The sequence below is a fragment of the Cylas formicarius genome, unplaced genomic scaffold (genome assembly GCF_029955315.1).
Source record: "Cylas formicarius isolate icCylForm1 unplaced genomic scaffold, icCylForm1.1 PGA_scaffold_12__32_contigs__length_19106922, whole genome shotgun sequence".
Taxonomy (NCBI): Eukaryota; Metazoa; Arthropoda; class Insecta; order Coleoptera; family Brentidae; genus Cylas; species Cylas formicarius.
Genome location: NW_026844225.1, coordinates 16,768,983 through 16,781,950, shown reverse-complemented (window position 1 = coordinate 16,781,950; position 12,968 = coordinate 16,768,983). Strand labels below are relative to the sequence as shown.

The window sequence follows — 12,968 nt, the reverse complement described above, 5'->3', positions numbered from 1 at the left end:
CTAATGCCCACATATATACATACATACAGGTGGGGCAAAGTCAAGTAAGCAATCTAAGCAATATCTGGTAAAAACTGTATGTATTTGAACATTGTTATTCGTGTGTGTTTTAAGTGGTGCTCAGACAATTTAAATTGTGTTATTTGTGGAAATTTGCAAGTTCAATGTGTTTTTTTATTCTGATATCACTCGGTATGACAAGATCTGACTGCTTGCTACTCAAAACAAGGGCTGCCCAAAGTGTACTTACTACGTAGCGCCCGTCTTAATATCGCTGTCTTGTTTCCTTTTTTGCGACCGGACAGCGCCGTTAACATTAATCAACTTAAAATATTTCTCCCGTCCTGAATATTTTTCATGTAAGGAAATAAATACAGTGTCGCTTTTTGCCCACTGCACACCCACCCCCGCACGCTTTTCCAGCGTGGTCCAAGCGCACACCCCTCTTCCCCTAACTTTATGTGTCGCAATTTCACCCATTTCGATGTCATCGACACACGGTACACAAATGCTTGAAAAAGTGAGACAAAGTATTTGTTATCCTGCCATTCTAATCCAACCTAGCCTGCAAATAACTGGACTAATCCAGCGGTTAGTTTCCACCATACAACTTCCTGTTGTATACAGCTTTGTGTATATGCCTTCGAGATGTCCGATTCAGTTTATGGCATGATGGCTCACACAATATACAGTGATCACTGTAACTTATATAACCGGCTATTTTCACATGTATGTATGCGAGCAAGCCACAGCTAGTGGTGTGGAATGTATATACGGAGTTTGCATGTTTGTTAGATGTAACTTAAAAGTCAGTCGAGACGAGATGATTATTGTCGCTTCATGTAAATTTGTAACGCAATCAACGGTCTCGATTGAAACGTAGAATTTTGGCTCCACGAATGGATTCCTCCAGTATATTTAATTTCACACTTTTCGACCTAACCATCGCCCCGTGCCTTGTACATAAACGACTCGAATACTAGTGTGGAAACAGATTACACGAGAATTGTTGATGAGAACGGGGGAGCAGTAGTAAGGACGGTGTGTGGTAGTTAGTCACCTCTGCACTGTGTATCCATAATCCGTTTCCGAATAATCTTTTTCCATGCGTGTATTTTATACAAACCATACACTCAGATCTCGTATCATACTAAGTAAAAATTCGCGCTAATACGTCTGAAGCACACTTTACTCCCGACCGGTCTTCAAAGATTCTAAAACTATACGCTTGGTAAGTATTGTTTATTTATTGAGACGTTCTCTTAGAGTTGATCGTTGTCAGTGTCGACTAAAACAAAAATTCTTAGGTATCCTTTAACGTATATGTGTGTAACTATAGTTTTGAGTAGACTTGACACGATAGTGGGCATCGAGTAGTGGCTACATAAAATGGCAACTCGTCGACTGCATAACCTCGGCGCGAATTCGAACAAATCGCAACTGATGTTAACTGACCGCATTCGATTTTATTTTTCGTATTTTTGTTTTTGCCTTTTTTTGAAATGCACCCCATCGGTTTATGGCTAACTGTTTAGCATTTTGTAGAAGTTGATGTTGACGAGGTTGTGCTGTTTATTCGGCGGTTTGCTTCGAGCTTGCGTTTTGCGTCCAGTTGTACGGCGCGTCTAAATACCGACCGGATCCGCATTTAGACGCGCCCGAAATATACTTAAGAATTTTTCTTCAATGTCTAATACGGCGTTCTACATCCTGGAGAAACCAGTCTTGGGGCTTTACTAAACTTATTACAATGCACGACTTTAACCGAATAACAGAATGTGCTAACCGCTCTCCATTAATCTAACCACTTGGAATGGTCTCATTTTAATTCCGATCGTTTCGGTGTTTTTTGCTAATTTCAGATCCGAGTAGTTAATGCTTTTCGACAGGGCCTAGACGCTCGATACGGCGAGCACAGCAATGCTTCCTTAGCCGAGGTGCTCCGTAAACAAACTTCCCTCTCGAAGAGGCTTTCGCAGGCTTCCTCAATTGAATACGCGGACAACATACCCGACGAGTTGACCATACCGGAGATCGATGTAGAACGATTGTCGTCACATAGCCATACGGAAACGGCGGTTTAGCCGTATAGTGCCCCGCGCAGTAGCTCCACATGTACCTAACACCAACCGTTCGACGTCCATTTTGCGCCTGTGCCGGCCGCACCGATTCCGACTCTGACCAGTACCCGCTGTTCCTTATTGACCACGGGGATACACAACTACGCGTAGGTCGGAACTGTTTCCACGGCGTCGGCTTCGAAACGGGCACGGGTCGTCAATTCTGCGCGTGCCGGTTCGAACATGTGCGGCGCGCGCGTCATTTTGTCAAAACAAAACAAAAAAAAATTAAACAAAATTAAAAAACAACAAAACAAGGGACAGATTAGCAATAAAATGAGTGAATGCGGGTTCGCTCATAGCATTAGGTGCCTATGCGAGACGGGGATGCGCCGAATCGCGTTCCTCCAGCTCCGCCACAGCCTCGCCTTTTCGCGGGAACTCATTTTTACTGAACCGAACCGATGCATATTTGGTCGTCCTCGTCTGATCCGGCGCTAAACTCTTATCGGCGCCTGCCCGTATCCATCGAGACGCCGAAAAGACAAGTCGCCACTATTTTAGTAAATCTGCCAAACGATTGGAGGGAGGCGGTAAACGCTTAGACCGTAACGTCTTCTTCGACCTTTCTTCGGATCCGTTTTTCTATCGACGCCTCGTGTATTATATAATTTGTAAAATATCTACGAACCTAGTGTGGACCGTTGCGCGTGCGCTGCGCGCCGACGTTTCAACTCGATCAAAACAAATTTCTCACCCCACCATGTTCTGCGTGTTTGTCTTCTAGGTGTTAATCGTCCGTTAGAAAGATGGGGTCCGACGAAACGTCTGTACCATATGTAAATTTTAGATAGTAGCGTTTAATCGTTCAACGTCCGTCGATTTACGGTCTCTCCCCAGACAGTTCTGTTACATCCTAGGTCTAACATATACAGTTATGTAGATAGTCTAGATTCTATACATATAAAAAGAAAGTTATCAAGTTTCGTGTGGCGCGTAGAATAATGATGCACCCTCACTAGTATTCTACGCGTCTCTTCTTTAGACGCTGCTGTTGCCGTTGCTTCACATTAATTGTTTTTTATCTTGTACTAACGCGTTGATTTTGTTTGTAGTATTCCGGTTTATCTGTATGCTGTCAAAGTTTCATATCGATCCGGGCTGCGTCTAAAATGGCAAAACAATTAAATCTGCAGGGGTGGCGGCCGACCGCGATCGCCGGAACGTCGACGTTATTTTGCGAACCACTCGTTTCCGTAATGTCGCCGTTCCGTCATCGCTCACGGAGATTTTTTCCATCTTTAATTATTCTTTATGTCACGTCATTTTCAAATCCCCATACCGAGTGATCGCCGTTAGTGTATCCCATTGTTAGTGTCGCATCGTCGGTTAAATTGTGTTTTTGGGCGACTCTGAGTGGCGGTTTACTGAACTAAACCACTTCTAAGACTATTTTCGATATCCGACAGAGCCGTTCGGTGTTTTTGTCAACAAAAATTGACATTTGGTCTTATTTAACCGATCGATATGATAGCGGTTTAAAGATTAGGGCACCATTCAATCGTAAATTGTGTATGACAGAGCAGCCTGACCAACCGGCTTGTCGCACGCAAATATTTACCAATATACTCCGTATCGGATTTCTTTTTATCAACATTGATTGGTCGCGGATCTGCAAGAAACACTATCTCGTTCTAATTCTTCGTATTGGCCTACGATAACGTGGCGGCGATTCCTTGTTTCTAGTATCTCGCCGCATATTAAAGTGACAGTCAGGCTGATCGGCTTTTCTTTTTATTCGATTTTCCGGAAAGAAACTTTTCCACCCGCTCACCCTCTCGTGGAGTGGTTCTTTTCTGGTTCCTGTTGGAGGGAGTTTATAGTTCACGGATTTGTCAAAACATCGTCCTCAGATTAACATATCGGAAAGACCAAGACCGTCGCTTTATGGATAAATTTTCCGAGTGGTTGGCAAATTTAGCTGTAGCGCGTTTATCATTGATGTCTATCTGACGAACCTCTGGTTAATGTTACGTTGTGCGACCCTAGCCTTATAATTTCCTCCTCCTCCTCCTCCTCCTCCTCAAAAAAAAAATATTGAATCACGTTTTACTAGCAATTATAGTTATTGATGGGGTGTTTTGTTATAGTATACCGAGTAAAATGTATGGTTTGTATATTGAACTCAAGTGTCGGTAAACCGGGTTGTAACTCCTGTGTATACAGATTCTCCATCAGCTCCGGCAAGACTGGCACGATTTACAAATAAAAATACAAAACACAAATCTCCTATTTATTAATGCCAAATATTTGTGACGTGGCATTTCAGTCGAATGTTGTTGTAATTTTTATGGTGAATATTGACTCGTTAATTTGTTATAATTGTTATTTTATAATATAAAGTGATGTAAAAAAAGAAAAAAAAATGCCTGTTTTCCGATCTTTTGGCCGTTTAGAGACCGGACCAGGCCACGAATATGAGGTGAATCGGACTAGTTCGGATAAAGACGCAAGTGCGCCTCGTCTACCTACCTATATACATAATAACTTTTATTGTCTGTCTTACAATGTGCTTTTATTTATAAAATAAAAGGTCTTTGAGCTTTAAATTAAAGAGAGGTGAATAATAAACCTAATATTAAGATGTTTAATGTTCCATTTCAGGATCAAATATAATATTTTTGTGAAAAGGCTTTTTTATTCCTTGTTACGTTTGTCAAATTTTGCCCTGAAATTGTAAAGTTAGTTCCACAATAATTGTAATATAATTTAAGAAAGATTACAAAATGCTACAAATATTTTCATAATGAAAGTTAAACTTTAATTAAAATATAATCACGCATATATAAACATAACTGAATTTTATTTAACTTCCTAGCCTCTATGTATTTTTATCTATCCCAAAATTTCCGCAAAATATGCTTAGCTTAGTAGTTCTATATAGTTATAGTATACTTAAATATATATAATTCAAATTCTTTAATATAGTACTTATATTGTATATTAAATATATTTATAGTTATACAATACGTATTACCGGTTTCTTGATATAGGTTCTAAACAGCATACTATACTGTCGTGCTAAGATTGTTCTCCATTTCATCATTGGACATGATGCGATTGTCCGAAATGTATCGCAAACCTCTCCTAACACGACTGAATAGGCGCACTGTATTTGTTGAATAATTTAAATATAAAAACCATTTTAAAAGATAGAAAATCATTACAGTAAAACACCTGTCTAAAAATATATTGTATAAATTTTCTGCAATCCGTTTTCTGGGCCACTGGCGCTGAGCGTTCAGTGCCCAGTTTTTGAAGAGTGGTTTTGATATTTTTGTAAATTGATGGGTCTTCTTACGCCGAAGAATATATGACAAAGTATTGTTTTTTAAAAATCCGTGTTTTATTTACAATTACTTGTAATAACACAAGCCCCGTAATTCCCTTCAATTCGAATATTCTACACAAAGGTTGATTATTTTTAAAGGAATCTGGCCTGGTTTTCTGCGTCGGAACAAAAAAAAATTATAATTACCGCCAAAATGCATTTTCAGAGATTTAACAGATTTCTGTAATACCGAAACAAAACTAACTAAAAGATTTCTCTTGATTGGTTGTGACGACGCTAACCGAATCCCCTGCAGCGACACCTATAAAGAATGCTCATAAAATTAGTTAGACGACGAATTAGTGGTTGATAGCGTGGAAGAGTTCGTTGTAACAGGTAAAATCTAATTTAATATTTTAAGAATAATTAAAATGACTCCAATTGTTGTTCGTACGCCGTTGTAGTTTGTTTAGAAATCGTTAACCTACAAATCTTTGGTGCGCAATGGGTTGTACGCACATTCCATCCTCCATATTTGATTTCCAATTTTAACGCCTTTCAAATTACTTGACGATCTATTTCCTAAATTGGTGTTCACATGGATTCTTTTTTTAAAATTAATATCTAATTAACAGTGATCAAATCTGACCTGCCATATTTTTAGTCAAAGCTAGTCAAAGTGCATTTCATGTTCATATCATCCTAGAGTTTGGTGTTTATTTAACGGGATTTATATTGGTTGGCAAAAATGAAGGGGAAATCGGTAGCGACACATATAAGGAGGACTAGTTCAAGTATTTATACGACATATTGGCAATTGATAATGTGGAATAGTTCGCAGCGTTTAACTTTATAATGATTTAATTTTTGTTTCGTACGTAGCTTTCGATTTGCTTGGAATTCATAACCTACAATTTTTTAATGTGCAGAAGCTTGTGCGCAGATTCCGTTGGTTACGCCGAAGAATATATGAGAAAGTATTGTTTTTTATATTTTTATATTTATATTTATATTTACAATTTATATTTACAATTACCTCTAATAAAATAAATATCCTAATTCTCTTGAATGCGAATATTCTACACACTGGTTATTATTTTTAAAGGAATCTGGCCTGGTTTTCTGCCTCGGAACAAAAAAAATTATAATTACCGCCAAAATGCATTTTCAAAGATTTAACAGATTTCTGTAATACCGCAACAAAACTAAATAAAAGATTTCTCTTGATTGGCTGTGACGACGCTAACCGAATACCCTGCAGCGACACCTATAAAGAACGCTCATAAAATTAGTTAGACGACGAATTAGTGGTTGATAGCGTGGAAGAGTTCGTTGTAACAGGTAAAATCTAATTTAATATTTTAAGAATAATTAAAATGACTCCAATTGTTGTTCGTACGCCGTTGTAGTTTGTTTAGTAATCGTTAACCTACAAATCTTTGGTGCGCAATAGGTTGTACGCACATTCCATCCTCCATATTTGATTTCCAATTTTAACGCCTTTCAAATTACTTGACGATCTATTTCCTAAAATGGTGTTCACATGGATTCTTTTTTTAAAATTAATATCTAATTAACAGTGATCAAATCTGACCTGCCATATTTTTAGTCAAAGCTAGTCAAAGTGCATTTCATGTTCATATCATCCTAGAGTTTGGTGTTTATTTAACGGGATTTATATTGGTTGGCGAAAATGAAGGGGAAATCGGTAGCGACACATATAAGGAGGACTAGTTCAAGTATTTATACGACATATTGGCAATTGATAATGTGGAATAGTTCGCAGCGTTTAACTTTATAATGATTTAATTTTTGTTTCGTACGTAGCTTTCGATTTGCTTGGAATTCCATAACCTACAATTTTTTAATGTGCAGAAGCTTGTGCGCAGATTCCGTTCGTTACGCCGAAGAATATATGAGAAAGTATTGTTTTTTATATTTTTATATTTATATTTACAATTTATATTTACAATTACCTCTAATAAAATAAATATCCTAATTCTCTTGAATGCGAATATTCTACACACTGGTTATTATTTTTAAAGGAATCTGGCCTGGTTTTCTGCCTCGGAACAAAAAAAATTATAATTACCGCCAAAATGCATTTTCAAAGATTTAACAGATTTCTGTAATACCGAAACAAAACTAAATAAAAGATTTCTCTTGATTGGCTGTGACGACACTAACCGAATACCCTGCAGCGACACCTATAAAGAACGCTCATAAAATTAGTTAGACGACGAATTAGTGGTTGATAGCGTGGAAGAGTTCGTTGTAACAGGTAAAATCTAATTTAATATTTTAAGAATAATTAAAATTACTGCAATTGTCGTTCGTACGCCGTTGTGGCTTGTTTAGAAATCGTTAACCTACAAATCGTGGGTGCGCAATAGGTTGTACGCATATTCCATCCTCCATATTTGATTTCCAGTTTTAAGGCGTTTCAAGTTACACCTCGTGGTTTTAATAACATGTAAGTGTCCTCTACCTGCTACTGCAACAGCTTTTGTAAATGTTTAATGATAATTTAATTTACCGAAATACTGTCCACGTAGATCTCTTTTTTACATCTAATTAACTTTGCGAAATCGAAATAATACGTTTATATCTATTAACTTCAACATGGCGGAGCACCCAAAGCCAACCGCCATATTGTAATTCCGTTAATTTGCTTCCAGTCTATTGCGATTATCTTAATAAATATATTTTTGATGGTAATTTTCGGTAAATGTTTCTTCGGTGGTAACTTCTAAGTGTCTGAAATAAATTCGCTTTGCGCAAGCGCGGTAGGGATGCACGAAATTTCTTTTCGACAGACTGTATCTAAATTCTTCGTTAGCGGACAACTTGTACACTCATTCTGCTTTAGCTTTTACGGTACATGCGCTGAAGATAAAGAACCTCTATTTACATAAATTTTTGGTTACATCGTTTCGAAACATGGGTCATACATGGGTTGTTCCGTTTAGCACGCATTTTTTATATTTTACTAGATCTATTTTTGTTTATGCGATATTCTAGCCGAGTTAACAAAATGGAAAAAAAACAAAAATCGTAAGATATTAATTTGGCGGTATATAAAAACATCGTCTAGCTAATTAAAATAAATAATGTTTGGCATTATATACAAATTTTTACTAAAGTTAATTTGTTTTTAGAGTTTCGGTGCATACCAATAAAAGGGAGGTAAGATTCACTAAACATTTGGTACAAGAGTTTATAATAAATTTCTTACTTAGGCAACATTTTTTCCCAAAACTATCAATGTTTATATTGGTTATCGGTAACGTTGGGATTTTATATAAGTTGTCTGTATTGTTACTTTATTTATTGCCTTATAGGTTAGATTAGCGTTTTATTATTACCGATATAGTTTTAAAACATCTTTAATATTCCAATTTGTTCCAGTCACTAAGAGAATTCATTAAAGAAAGGCGAAAGATGGCTGGCAGAGTTATGGCAAGTGGAGATGTAATTGAAGATCCGTATGAAGCGGCTTACAGCTATAAACTGAAAAAAAAGCAGCGTACCTTATATGCATATGAACCTGCCTTGGAGCACTATAATGTTTTTGACGCTGACTATCCTGAAAACCCTCAACGAAGTGTTCTTATACACGAACGGTAATTTTTAATTTATTATTAAAGCAAGTAAAGAATTATTATACCTACTTATATTGCAGCTTAAAAGAATCAGGTATTCTCGACAAAGTCTGCAAATTGACTGAGGATCAACACCTCCTTATAGAAGATGATGAACTCTTGAAGTTGGCCCATTCAATGGATCACATTAACAATATCAGGTATCTTTGCAGGGAAGTTAACCATGAAGACTGTGGACTATATGATAGCATTTATTGGAGAGCCATGGTTCGTTATTTCCCATCACTAAATGTTAAGGAAATTCATTTCTCTATGCCTTCATTACAGGACACCTATCATGCAGCAGTACAAGCTGCTAGGGTGTGCGTTTCCATGGCGGCTGCTATTATGGTCAATGACTATGGGAATGGTTTTGCCAACGTCCGACCTCCCGGACATCATGCCAGTACCGATATGCCAAACGGATATTGCATTTTTAATAATGTGGCGATCACGGCCGAATATTTGCTGTCTCTGGGGTTGGCCAAGAAAATACTAATAGTGGATTATGATGTCCATCATGGCCAGGGTATACAAAGGCGTTTCTATGATAGAAAAGAGTAAGGTTTTTTCACTTAGTGTATTGTAATACAATTCCAAAATTTAGGGTATTGTATTTCTCAATTCATCGGTTTGACGAGGGAAGGTACTGGCCCTGCCTCCCAGAGAGCAATTTCACCTATATAGGTGAAAAAGAGGGTTTAGGATTTAATATCAATGTTCCCTTAAATAACATTGGATTAACCGATGTAGAGTATATGGCAATCATACTCAATATTTTATTGCCGGTGGCTTATGAAGTAAGTTTAAAAAAGAATAGTATAAGGTTGCCTTGCCTTGTACCATTTTTTAAAATTGCATTTCTATTATAGTATACGCCTGATATTGTTTTGGTCGCAGCCGGTTATGACGCCTGTCTGGGTTGTCCCGAGGTAATTATTATTTTTCTTTTCTAGTTTTCCCCCGATATAATTCTTGTTTCTGCCGGATATGACAGTTGCCTTGGAGATCGAAAGGTAGGTCTCAAAATGGCCTGTGTTATCATGTTTACTGTTAATATTAATTTTTCGTTGGTTGTTTGGGTTGTTTGTTTTTTAAATGCTCAACCGGGCTTTTTGGGACCCTCTGCTTCAATTGAAACTCCATCCCAACACCATTTTCCTTTTGAAATTTCAATTTCATATTGGTGGTTCACATTTCTTTTTTTTTGTTATGTGCTATGCTGTGCTATGCTTTACGTGCATAGCAAATCCGATCATGGGTAAATGTGTATGTATATTTGTTAATTATGAACTTGTAGGGTTCAATGAACGTTACACCTGCATTTTATGGCCACGTAATCACCGCTCTGAGTGGCCTTGCCAACGGAAAAATTTTGTGCATCCTGGAGGGAGGATATTACCCGCCTAGTATGGCTGAAGGAGTGGCATCCACCATAAGAGCGTTGTTGGGATATTCATGTGACCAAACTGCACATGGGTATTACCTGAAGCCAGGAGTCGTTGATACCATCAATGATGTCAAACAGATACTGAAGCCTTATTGGAATTGTTTCCAACTAGATCCCGAGGTTGAGATTGAGGACATATTCTCCTACGACCGGTACAATCAACATATGGCTGTAGAAAAGTACTATGGAACAATGCTAGAACCTCCTTTTGAGAAAACTGGGTACCCAAAGTTGACTGTCGAAGAGGAGCGTTTAGCAGCGAGCAAACTACATATCCTTGTTTCTGGTAATTTGTCACTTAAATTACATCCATACATCATTGACATGTTCTTCCAGATTATGCCGTAAAAGAATACAAGATCGGGTATATCTACTCAGACAAGTTCAAACTCCACAAGCCCCCTAAGAAGTCAACTATAGTAGAAGCACCCGTTCGAATTGAGGAGCTAATGCATAAATTAAAATATTTCCAGTTACTTAACAGAATGTTAAAATTTCAAGTAACTTAATTTATTTGGGAGGGGGGGGGGTATATTGCAGATAACAAGCGTTTTTTTTTTTTTGCAGCTACGTGTACAAGACGGTTGGGAAGAAATTATAAGGGCAACCCACAGCACTGAATACGTTGATCGGGTGATTAATGAAGAAGTTGACCAACGCCCTGATCTGTATACCAATGAATTCACCTCGGAAGTGTGCCAGTCGGTGATTATGGGCTTACTTAATTTGGCTGTTGGCATAAACGATGGCAAACTGCATGCTGGTGTAGCCTTGGTACGCCCTCCGGGGCACCATGCGAAAAGGAACGAAGGTGGAGGGTTTTGTGTCCTGAACAACGTAGCGGTCCTCGCTAATTATATGATCAAAAAGTTGAATTTTAAAAGGTAAGTCCCAAAAATAAACCAAACCATCCAATGACCCCGGCCTTAATTGTCTTGTTTAATTTATTTAGAGTACTTATAATCGACTTTGACGTCCATCACGGAGATGGGACGCAAGAGTTGACTTACGAGCGAAGGGACATAATGTATATGTCCATGCATCGATTTGACAATGGAAAGTTCTTCCCAAATTGGGAACGTTCCAATTACAATTTCATCGGATCAGGAAAATATGCAGGATTTAACGTCAACATTCCTTTCAACGAGGTACAAATTATTGTTTTTTGTTATTAACAAGTCTTCAATACGGATCTTCTTTTAAGGCCAAAATGGGAAATTCTGACTACTTGTTCACTTGGTTCAAGATCGTGCTGCCAATTGCGTATTGCTACACCCCTGACTGCATTATCATATCGGCAGGATTCGATGCCGGGATTAATGATCCGCTAGGTAAATTATTTTACCTCTCGCTCAACTTAGTCCTAGGTGTGATTTTTTTTTTCTCAGGTTCCTATAACATTTCACCCGAAACTTTCGCGCACATGATTCAAACCGTGAAGCCCATCGCGCCCATCATTCTTTCCCTCGAAGGCGGTTATAACTCAGAAACGACTTCGCTCGGGATGGTGTTATGTGTGAAGTCTTTATTGGGTGACCCCATACCGGTACCCAAGCTGGATCCCATCCAGTCGGAAACCGTAACTACTGTCACCAACGTGATTAAGGTCCTCAAGCCGTATTGGCCGATCTTGTTTAGCAATAAAGCTTTGGGGAAGAAAGTGTATTCCCAGGAGGAGGTAGACCACCTCAGAGAAAACATGACGAAAGTGGAGGAAACGCAAACCAGCCCTGATGTTTAGAAATGTCTTCCACTAAGTACTAAGAAAATAATGTAATTTTTTTGTTTTATGGCTGTGAAACTGTTGCTATTGAGAAAGTCACAGTTCCTATTGATTAGAATAAAATATAATTAATTTCCTACTCTTGTCGCACAGTTATCACACCTCTACGAGGGGCCAAACAGGGACTTGTTACTTTCTCCTAATACATAATAAATAAATAAATAACCACCCATATTGGCTTTTTTTCCCTTCCCTCGGGGTTGGGGCCAAGCTATGCTTTTAACGCCCCATTTAATTAAGATAAAACCTGACAGTTTCAGCTGTATTTTTTAAATAGTGATTAAAAAAAATTTGAATTTTAATGGAAATTTTCGATTTGGATAGGTGCGAAAAGAATTCGATTGTTTTGAAAAGCAAATTTTCCAAATCGCGGGAAATTCAAGTCACCAACTTTCGGGTTAAAAGTGCTACCAACGCAACGAATAAAAGACACTATTGGTGAAAAGTTAGGAAAGTGTCGCTATCTATTGGTCGGAAGGGGAAGTTGCGCAAGCGTGAGGTTGTAGTTGCCGACATTATGCACCAATAGAAGAACAAGTCGATCGATACCATAAATGGTTTAAACTTGGGAATTATGACTTTAAGTTGTTCAAAGAACTTATCACCTTCAAGCCGTTTCGACGTTAAATAATTTTTCTTTCACACCAATAAATTGAAAATATCCCTGTATAATGCTGAAGTAACTAAAATTTGGCGCGGTATT

At 38.0% G+C, this 12,968-nt stretch overlaps 2 protein-coding genes across 7 annotated transcripts in view; both read left to right on the top strand.

The window, feature by feature from the left end:
* The window catches only part of LOC132695805 (plasma membrane calcium-transporting ATPase 3), a 51,564-nt gene extending 47,422 nt beyond the window's left edge, over positions 1-4,142 (top strand). For 2 of the 5 annotated variants that reach the window (XM_060660291.1, XM_060660290.1), the window contains one exon: positions 1,863-4,142. In XM_060660291.1, the coding sequence (XP_060516274.1) occupies positions 1,863-2,084 (222 nt within the window). In that variant the 3' untranslated portion in view covers positions 2,085-4,142. Of the gene's footprint in view, positions 1-29; positions 45-1,862 lie in introns of all 5 variants that reach the window. The other 3 variants (XM_060660289.1, XR_009617886.1, XM_060660292.1) reach the window with 3 other exon arrangements.
* A 4,155-nt stretch (positions 4,143-8,297) lies between these two features.
* LOC132695680 (histone deacetylase 6) lies at positions 8,298-12,431 on the top strand. Of its 2 annotated transcripts, none has more exons than XM_060660090.1 (13): positions 8,298-8,445; positions 8,550-8,577; positions 8,800-9,014; positions 9,074-9,260; positions 9,321-9,592; positions 9,640-9,832; positions 9,989-10,048; positions 10,333-10,768; positions 10,819-10,982; positions 11,050-11,366; positions 11,435-11,630; positions 11,687-11,813; positions 11,871-12,431. In XM_060660090.1, exons 1-13 carry the CDS (start codon positions 8,399-8,401, stop codon positions 12,221-12,223), a joined length of 2,595 nt encoding a protein of 864 aa, XP_060516073.1. In that variant the 5' UTR covers positions 8,298-8,398; the 3' UTR covers positions 12,224-12,431. The 2 variants fall into 2 exon arrangements, with proteins under 2 accessions (XP_060516073.1, XP_060516071.1); XM_060660088.1 differs by lacking the exon at positions 9,989-10,048 and adding an exon at positions 9,905-9,964.
* Positions 12,432-12,968: the final 537 nt, after the last annotated feature.